We start from the raw sequence: 11,195 nt of genomic DNA, 5'->3' as shown, positions 1-11,195 counted from the left end.
GGTACAAAGGCTGCCATTGACGCTAAACGTCAACAACACACAATATGGACGTCAACAACACACAATATGGACGTCAACAACAAACAATATGGACGTCAACAACACACAATATGGACGTCAACAACACACAATATGGACGTCAACAACACACAATATGGACGTCAACAACACACAATATGGACGTCAACAACAAACAATATGGACGTCAACAACACACAATATGGACGTCAACAACACACAATATGGACGTCAACAACACACAATATGGACGTCAACAACACACAATATGGACGGACAAGGCCGATTGAGGATAATCCAACCATGTTGTGCCTAATTTTCTTTTGTAATTAATTTTCCTAATGCATATTTAACTAAATACGTAACAAAAAGTTTTAGTTGCAGTTTAAATTATCTTACAGGTGTTTCACTTACTACTGTTATAAACCATAAGGTTTTTAAAGTTTATAAATATGCAATAAAAAAAACACAACCCACAACAATAAACACCAAATTTTTAAAGATTCTCAGCAGTTAAATCAAAATATTTCTTAAACCTAGTGTTTAAGTGAACGCTGTGTTTAAACCTAGTGCTTAAGTGAACACGGTGTTTAAACCTAAGGTTAAACTCATCTGGGTGAGCGTTAAAGTCTAGTGATGACGTCACTTACGCTCCATGTTGCCACAGCAACGACACAAACTCCGATGGTAGTTGCCGGACTAGGGCCCGTCCGTCGTCCGTCATCCGTCGTCTGACGTCTGACGTGGTCACTGCTGGCCAGGACGACAGTGACCAACAGAAGTGTGCTGATCGTCTCCACAAGCAGGCCCTGGGGGGGGGGGGGGGGGAGAGGACACAGGTGGTGATCTCTGGGTGAACAAAACTAACCCGCCCCCAAAAGCTCAACAAAGTCCTGCCACACAATCCACACGTGACCACATCCAACATCACGTGACCTGACCTGCCAGAGGTGAACGCCCTCTCCCAGTGTCGTGGTGCCAATGTTCCCGCGTCTTTCCACTGGAACTGTCAACCAGACGACACCTGCTCCAACGACAGCGCCGAGCACCTGCATACTCACATAGACCAGGCACTGAAACACAGTCAAGTTCCGGTCAAACTTTACACAGGCAAACCTGTATACTAACAATAATATACAGCCAGCACAAATGAAGTAATTACCCACTATGACCGGATGACCCACCATGACCAGATGACCCACCTTGACCCGATTACCCACCATGACCTGATGACCCACCTTGACCTGATGACCCACCTTGACCTGATGACCCACTTTGACCTGATGACCCACCTTGACCTGATGACCCACCTTGACCTGATGACCCACCTTGACCTTATGACCCACCATGACCAGATGACCTACCTTGACCTTATGACCCACCATGACCCGATGACCTACCTTGACCTGATGACCCACCTTGGGCTGATGACCCACCTTGGCCTGATGACCCACCTTGACCCGATGACCCACCTTGACCAGACTGACGCCCCCTGTCAGCAGGAAGCCCAGGGTGACGGACGGGTTGACGTGACCCCCACTCACAACCCCAAACGTCTGGACGATAAAGGTCAAGGTCAAGCCGAAGGTCAGAGCAACGGGTATGACGTCATTGGATTCGCGGAACGTTTCTGCGGCGCCACAGCCCAAGGTCACCAAGATGGCCGACCCGAGAAACTCAGCGAGTCCGGCTTTCAGCAGCTGGTGGAGGTCAATGCCCTTCAGCCCCAGGACTTCTGCTAGAGGCTGCATTCTGTCAGACATAAACATGATAACAACTGACCTAAAGACCTGCCGATGTCTAGAACTGACCTAAAGATCTGCTGTTGTCTAGAACTGACCTAAAGACCTGTCGTTGTCTAGAGCTGACCTAAAGACCTGCTGTTGTCTAGGGTTGACCTAAAGACCTGCTGTTGTCTAGAACTGACCTAAAGACCTGCTGTTGTCTAGAACTGACCTAAGGACTTGTCGTTGTCTAGAAATGACCTAAAGACCTGCCGTTATCTATAAGTGACCTAAAGACCTGATGTTGTCTAGCACTGACCTAAAGACCTGGTGTTGTCTAGAACTGACCAAAAGACCTGCCGTTGTCTAGGGTTGACCTAAAGACCTGCTGTTGTCTATAAGTGACCTAAAGACCTGTTGTTGTCTAGGGTTGACCTAAAGACCTGCTGTTGTCTAGAACTGACCTAAAGACTAGTCGTTGTCTAGAACTGACCTAAAGACCTGCCGTTATCTATAAGTGACCTAAAGACCTGGTGTTGTCTAGAACTGACCTAAAGACCTGCTGTTGTCTAGAACTGACCTAAAGACCTTGTGCTGTCTATAAGTGACCTAAAGATCTGCTGTTGTCTAGAACTGACATAAAGACCTGCTGTTGTCTATAAGTGACCTAAAGACCTGCTGTTGTCTAGAGCTGACCTAAAGACCTGCTGCTGTCTAGAACTGACATAAAGACCTGCTGTTGTCTAGAACTGACCTAAAGACCTGTCGTTGTCTAGAACTGACCTAAAGACCTGCTGTTGTCTAGAACTGACCTAAAGACCGGCTGTTGTCTAGAACTGACCTAAAGACCTGTCGTTGTCTAGAACTGATCTAAAGACCTGCTGTTGTCTAGAACTGACCTAAAGACCTGCTGTTGTCTAGAACTGACCTAAAGACCTGCTGTTGTCTAGAACTGACCTAAAGACCTGCTGTTGTCTATGGTTGACCTAAAGACCTGCTGTTGTCAGAGGCGTAGCTAGGGGAGGGCGGGGAGGGCGGCCGCCCCGGGCGCCGACCCTAGGGGGGCGCCAAAATGGGTAGAAAAAAAAAATTTACAAGCTCATTTTAAGCTGCAGTTTAGAATTATAAACAGTCAAATTAAAGAAATTTAACGGCTGAGAGCCTTTGCATACTGATTTGACTGTTTTCTACCTTGATTGAGTAACTGTAAATGGTATATCCTTAAGAAACAGTGACCGGAAAAACTGCTTTCCAGCTTTCCTAGATAGGGGGGGTCGCTTTTTTGAAGACTAAAATCGGAAAAAATTAAGGAGTAAATAACCCTTATCACTCAGAAAAGACCCCATGGAACTAAAGCGTATTTTACGATTGTGTAACATAACAACAAGAGTTAGTGACGTTTAAAATCCCCTCTACCATTTTTGTCCAAGATGGTGGGGGAGGGGGAGGGGCGCTTTTTCACCAACAAAAATCGCACGATTTGTCCTGGATCGGTTACTAGATAACTCTTTTAACACTTAGAAAAGAAATGTGTTTCATTATACAATCAACCAGTCAACGAAATACCCATATCGTATTCCAATGTGAACAAACTTATAATCCAAATATATACTATATTATAAAAGAGACTGTTCCAAAGATAAAACAAAAAAAACTGTCCTAAACGAATTAGCACCGCTACAATATTTTTTTCTGACATTACTAATCATCATCTTTAAAGGATTATACATCTTAAGGGGAGTTTAATTGGCGTCGAGTAAAGTTCTAGGGAACGACAATCATACACCGTAACTATTAATTTTTTTCAAGACTGTCGCACACACATACATACACACACATATATATATATATATATATATATATATATATATATATATATATATATATATATATATATATATATATATATATATATATATATATATATATATATATATATATATATATATATATATATATATATATATATATATATATATATATATATATATTTCTGGGGGGGGGGCGCCAAACTGAATGTTCGCCCCAGGCGCCGGGAGGGGTCGCTACGCCTCTGGCTGTTGTCTAGAACTGACCTAAAGACCTGCTGTTGTCTAGAACTGACCTAAAGACCTGTCGTTGTCTAGAACTGACCTAAAGACCTGCCGTTGTCTAGGGTTGACCTAAAGACCTGCTGTTGTCTTTAAGTGACCTAAAGACCTGCTGTTGTCTATGGTTGACCTAAAGACCTGCTGTTGTCTAGAACTGACCTAAAGACCTGCCGTTGTCTAGGGTTGACCTAAAGACCTGCTGTTGTCTATAAGTGACCTAAAGACCTGCTGTTGTCTATGGTTGACCTAAAGACCTGCTGTTGTCTAGAACTGACCTAAAGATCTGCTGTTGTCTAGAACTGACCTAAAGACCTGTCGTTGTCTAGAACTGACCTAAAGACCTGCTGTTGTTTAGAACTGACCTAAAGACCTGCTGTTGTCTAGAACTGACCTAAAGACCTGTCGTTGTCTAGAACTGACCTAAAGACCTGCCGTTATCTATAAGTGACCTATAAACCTGGTGTTGTCTAGAACTGACCTAAAGACCTGGTGTTGTCTAGAACTGACCTAAAGACCTGCCGTTGTCTAGGGTTGACATTAAGACCTGCTGTTGTCTATAAGTGACCTAAAGACCTGCTGTTGTCTATGGTTGACCTAAAGACCTGCTGTTGTCTAGAACTGACCTAAAGACCTGTCGTTGTCTAGAACTGACCTAAAGACCTGCCGTTATCTATAAGTGACCTAAAGACCTGGTGTTGTCTAGAACTTACCTAAAGACCTGCTGTTGTCTAGAACTGACCTAAAGACCTGCCGTTGTCCAAAACTGACCTAAAGACCTGCTGTAGTCTATAAGTGACCTAAAGACCTGGTGTTGTCCAGAACTGACTTAAAGACTTGCTGTTGTCTAGAACTGACCTAAAGACCTGGTGTTGTCCAGAACTGACCTAAAGACTTGCTGTTGTCTTATGCTGTTTGACATGTGGTGTATCATGAACTAAAATTTTCTCATCGATGAAGGTGTGGACCAGACAGCATTCGAATGACATATGACATATGACACATGACATATGACATGACATAACATAACATATGACATATGACATTTGTGTAGCTGACCTGCCTATAGTAGTAAAATCATGAAAACTTACCTGACTCAAAGATTGAAACCCTGACAATCTACCTGATTCAAAGATTGAAACCCTGACATACCTGCCTGCTTATCGCTTTACAAACGGGGCTGTGTGACATCTTAACAACCGTCACGAGAGACGAGTCTATATGAACTTGTAACTCATTAAAATAATTAGATGCTGTTCAAAAGTAAATAATTAGCCTCAATTAAAGTTCGAATGGCTAGCTGGCTCTAATTGTAGTCATCTGCAAACCCTGTGCTTTCATTAGCCTCGGTGACGTAAGTTCAGCAAAATGTAAAGACGTTCATGTCTAATATTAGCAGTGCTACAATGTTAGCTGGCAGAGTCAATGATCCTAGTCCAAGTAGCGTAGCAATACTTCATGCTTAGTGCTTTACTAGGGGACATAACCCCACGATTGTTTACAAACTCAAATAAAACGTGGTTAATTCCCTTTACACGTCAACTCTAGCGGGCCGGCATGCTAAATTTAGCTCAGTAGCTCAAGTCATGTGACAAGTCATGTGACAAGTCATGTGACAAGTCATGTAACAAGTCATGTGACAAGTCATGTGACAAGTCATGTGACAAGTTATGTGACAAGCTTTCTCCTACCACTGGTGGTGTGCTGGTGGTGGGGTAGTAAGCACACAAGAGGAACATAAACACCTGAAGAGTTCTAAGTTCAGGGAAACTTTTTAACACGTTTTTCTTAACTTAGGTTCGCGTTTGTTTGTTTGTTGTTAAAATTGACAACGAAAATTAGCCCACTTCTGATTGCTCTAGAGATCTGAAATTCGGCATGCAGGCTATTTTCGCCTAACAATTTCAGATGCAATCATAAAAACTAGCAATTAGAGACCTAAATTAGCTTAATTAAATTACGCCCCAAGGACCCTAAAATTGAGGACATGATTTCTAAAGATACCGACAAGACTGGAGGCCTATTAACACAGTGAGCGCGCTGGCCGTGATCGTATAGTGGTTAGTACTTCGCGTTGTGGCCGCAAAAAACGTGGGTCGGGCAGATTTATGATTAAAGCGAAAAGCACACAACACACGAATTTTGGAAATTTGGTGGTGAACGTACCCACGTTTTTTGTCATCAAATGTATGAACAGTCGTCACAAGAACCAGCACAGCTCGAGGAAGCACAAAATCTACGAGCAGTCATTGGTAGATCCCCTAGGGTCGGAAGAAAAATTTATTTTCTACTTTTTAGTACACAAGAAAAACGTGGTTTTTAAAAAGTTTTTTTTAAGTATTTTATTACAAGTTTTGAAATATATCAACTACTGGTAAACTATCAACTTTTGGTAAACTATCAACTTTTGGTAAACTATCAACTACTGGTAAACTATCAACTTTTGGAATGTTTACTGCGTGTAGGCTGAGCGCTAAATTTAAATTACTACTACACTGTGTAGCTTTAAAATTATAAACATTTCAAAATGAATATTATTTTCAAACTTCAATATGTTGTTGTTTAGATGTGTTGTTGTTTAAATGTGTTGTTGTTTAAATGTGTTGTTGTTTAAATGTGTTCTTGTTTCAATGTGTTCTTGTTTTAAGGTGTTCTTGTTTCAATCTTGTTTAAATGTGTTGTTTCAATGTGTTCTTGTCACAATGTGTAGAAACAAAATATTTCCCACTTGAAGTACTTCAACAAGTTAGCGAGCATTACCGACTGGTACTTTAGATGCTATTTATAGCCACGATCCTACCAATGTTATTGGGCACTGGTGATCCAATGGCCTGCTATAAAACAAGTGGTTTAATTGTTTGGGTCACGTGACTAGATATTTAGGTTAATTACACGTAGCACATAGCGCATCCATGACTTGTTGTCAGACTACCAACTAGCACATACAAGATCACTAACGACCATCTAACATACAAGCCCATACAACATGACTAACATACATAACCACATACTACAAACATGCAAGACCACATACACGTAAACTAACGACCAACGTTAAAGTTTTAATAAATAAACTCTCACAAAAGTTTTGCTATTCATTAAGAAAAAACAACAAATTTATTTTTTAATAATTCAGATATAAAAATAAAACTTTGGCATATCAAAAAATATATACATTATTTACATCATTTAAGCTCAAGATAATATAAATATGTAAGTTGTATTCGGGCTTTATTGCACAGTCGCTTTACAGTTATATAAGTATTGGACAGTTATTTTACAGTTACATATATATTGGACATTGAAGACGGACGTCAAAAAGACTGTGGCCATTGGCTGAAGATCACAGCCGCTACTGCTGACATGTCACGTGACATCCTGCCAGCTGACATGTCACGTGACATCCTGCCAGCTGACATGTCACGTGACATCCCGCCAGCTGACACCAGTGGGTGTCACACGTCACAGTGCTGCTGTGTGCTGTCACAGTTTGGTGATGATGCTGACGTTGTCGCCGCCCCAGTCCATGCCGGTGTTGTAGATGGTCATCCCACCGACGCTCCCCTGTTCTGACACGTCATCATTGAACCCCAGCCCACTGTCTCTCCTGCTCCCCGCGCTGTCTAGCCGGGCCAGCTTGCACCGGGTCAGCCAAGTTTTGACCGGGCTGAGGGGGGAGGGGCTGCTGGCCAGTTTGTCCACAGGCGAGTCGACCACCACCGTGTAGTCACGCCCACGCTTGACGTCATCGCCTCGGTGCTCCCTGGGGGTGACGTCATCACTCTGCATGCTCGTGCGTACGGCGAAGATATATTCATAGACCAGAGCACCCACTGACCCCCCGACACACGGGGCAGTCCAGTAGATCTGGGGGGGGGGGGGGGGGGATTGTGTATTAGACCGTGACGACATGGGACATAACTAAATGGTCTAACTAAACATTAATGGTCTAACTAAACACTAATGGTCTAACTAAACATACAATGGTCTAACTAAACACACAATGGTTTATTTAACTAAACACACAATGGTCTAACTAAACACTAATGCTCTAACTAACCATCTACCCAATGGTCTAACTAAACACTAATGGTCTAACTAACCATCTACCCAATGGTCTAACTAAACACTAATGGTCTAACTAACCATCTACCCAATGGTCTAACTAAACCTACTAAATGGTCTAACTAACCATCTACCCAATGGTCTAACTAAACCTACTAAATGGTCTAACTAGGCACCTACCCAATGGTCTAACTAAATTGTCTAACTAAATGGTCTAACTAAATAATCTAACTAAATGGTCTAACTAAATGGTCTAACTAGGCACCTACCCAATGGTCTAACTAAGTGGTCTAATTAAACATTAATGGTCTAACTAAACCTACTCAATGGTCTAACTAAACACACAATGGTCTAACTAAATGGTCGAACTAAACACCTACCCAATGGTCGTCCCACTGACCGGTCCACACAGATGGACCAAACGATCGTGCTGGATTCATACTGCCACCTGTGAGATTGCCCTGAAATCAAAGAACACATTCATCATACAACATACATCATACAGCATACAGCATACAGCATACAGCATACAACATACAACATACAGCATACAGCATACAGCATACAGCATACAACATACAACATACAACATACAACATACAACATACAACATACAACATACAACATACAACATACAACATACAACATACAACATACAACATACAACATACAACATACAACATACAACATACAACATACAACATACAACATACAACATACAACATACAACATACAACATACAACATACAACATACAACATACAACATACAACATACAACATACAACATACAACATACAACATACAACATACAACATACAACATACAACATACAACATACAACATACAACATACAACATACAACATACAACATACAACATACAACATACAACATACAACATACAACATACAACATACAACATACAACATACAACATACAACATACAACATACAACATACAACATACAACATACAACATACAACATACAACATACAACATACAACATACAACATACAACATACAACATACAACATACAACATACAACATACAACATACAACATACAACATACAACATACAACATACAACATACAACATACAACATACAACATACAACATACAACATACAACATACAACATACAACATACAACATACAACATACAACATACAACATACAACATACAACATACAACATACAACATACAACATACAACATACAACATACAACATACAACATACAACATACAACATACAACATACAACATACAACATACAACATACAACATACAACATACAACATACAACATACAACATACAACATACAACATACAACATACAACATACAACATACAACATACAACATACAACATACAACATACACCCTCACCCCCACCCACAAGAAAAGCCACCCCCACCCACAAGAAAAGCCACTCACACCCACAAGAAAATCCACCCCACCCACAAGAAAACCCACCCCCACCCACAAGAAAACCCACCCCCACCCACAAGAAAAGCCACCCCCACCCACAAGAAAAGCCACTCACACTCCAGGCTATGTTGGCCGTGACACAGAAGCCGATGCTGAGAGCTGTGGAGCCGGAGTGGTCAGTCCTGAGCCGGTCACAGCTGGAGAACACGGTCAGGGCCAGCAGGAAGCTTGTGCTCATCTCCACCAGGAAGCCCTGAAATACAGAGGTCAAGGTCACATGGCGAGGTCAGCAGATGTCAAGGTCACATGACGGTATTAGCAGAGGTCAAGGTCAGACGCGGTGTCAACATTTGAAATCAAATAGTATAAAAGATGTCAAGAGTTTAGTATCGCAAGAGATCTGTCATGTATAGTGCGTCATGTGTCATGTGTCACGTGATTTACCTGCCATGACATGAGTCCAGGTGCCAGAGATGTGGCACCAATATGGCTGACAGCCCCGTGTGGGAGGGTCAGCCACACGAGCCCCGAGCCTAGACACGCCCCCACCACTTGTGCCACACAGTACACACACAGCTGAGAAGTGAAATATGTCATCAGTTACACACTGTATCAAACTTATCGGTCACAATATAATGTATCAAACTTAGCTCTCACTATATACAAACTGTATCAAACTTAGCTCTCACTATATACTGTATCAAACTTAGCTCTCACTATAAACAAACTGTATCAAACTTAGCTCTCACTATAAACAAACTGTATCAAACTTAGCTCTCACTATATACAAACTGTATCAAACTTAGCTCTCACTATATACTGTATCAAACTTAGCTCTCACTATAAACAAACTGTATCAAACTTAGCTCTCACTATAAACAAACTGTATCAAACTTAGCTCTCACTATATACTGTATCAAACTTAGCTCTCACTATAAACAAAATGTATCAAACTTAGCTCTCACTATAAACAAAATGTATCAAGCGTCGTGCTAAGCCTGATCAAAAATGGGAACATGAATAGATGCAGATAGAAAGAGGTTGGATCAGTTGTCGTCTTACCTTCAGGAGGCCAATGTGGCCAGTCAGGAAAAATCCGAGGGACACAGCCGGATTAACGTGAGACCCACTGATCTGGCCAAATATCCAGATGGCCATGGCCAGCCCCAGGCCAAAGCTGAAGGCCACTGCCATGGTGGCCCCTGGGCCAGCGAGAGTGGCCACCGAGCCGCAGCCTATGAGCACAAGGATGGCCGTACCGAGGAGTTCAGCGCCGGCACTCTTCAAGACTCGCCTCTGACAGACCTCGACCAGACCCAGGTACATCCCGAGACACCTGGCCTCTTGCGGCATCGTGGGACAGGTGGACGGCAGGTGGACGGTAGGTGGACGGCAGGTGGACGGCAGGTGGACGGCAGGTGGAGGCAGGTGGACGGCAGGTGGACGGCAGGTGGACGGCAGGTGGACGGCAGGTGGAGGCAGGTGGACGGCAGGTGGACGGCAGGTGGACGGCAGGTAGACGGCTGGTGGACGGCAGGTGGAGGCAGGTGGACGGCAGGTGGACGGCAGGTGGACGGCAGGTGGACGGCAGGTGGACGGCAGGTGGACGCCAGGTGGACGGCAGGTGGACGGCAGGTGGACGGCTGGCACTAACAGAGACCAGTGGAACAGTTACTCAACAAGATCGTCAACAAAATGTTCTTGAGCTAAACGTCGAGGTAAGTTGGGGGTAACTCCGTCACAGTCGAGTGGTCAGCAGGTAATACAACAACACTAGTTCAAGTTGCCGTCTTATAGCGGGACACAACGAGCCATTGCGTGAATTCATTAACTTTTGATTGTCACACCCCTCCCCCCACCAACCCAACAGTTT

At 42.8% G+C, this 11,195-nt stretch overlaps 1 protein-coding gene across 1 annotated transcript; it reads right to left on the bottom strand.

Moving 5' to 3' along the window:
• Window positions 1-7,223: 7,223 nt before the first annotated feature.
• On the bottom strand, window positions 7,224-10,675 carry LOC131941384 (aquaporin AQPAn.G-like). The gene is made up of 5 exons (XM_059300629.1): window positions 10,385-10,675; window positions 9,767-9,898; window positions 9,438-9,575; window positions 8,275-8,355; window positions 7,224-7,696 (listed from the first exon to the last, which is right to left on the bottom strand). Exons 1-5 carry the CDS (start codon window positions 10,673-10,675, stop codon window positions 7,313-7,315), a joined length of 1,026 nt encoding a protein of 341 aa, XP_059156612.1. The 3' UTR covers window positions 7,224-7,312.
• Between the last annotated feature and the right edge of the window lie 520 nt (window positions 10,676-11,195).

This window comes from Physella acuta, unplaced genomic scaffold (genome assembly GCF_028476545.2).
Source record: "Physella acuta isolate Inbredline_101_S28 unplaced genomic scaffold, ASM2847654v3 ptg000360l, whole genome shotgun sequence".
Classification (NCBI taxonomy): Eukaryota; Metazoa; Mollusca; class Gastropoda; family Physidae; genus Physella; species Physella acuta.
The sequence above is the reverse complement of the archived record's forward strand: the minus strand, read 5'-3'. Positions and strand labels throughout refer to the sequence as shown.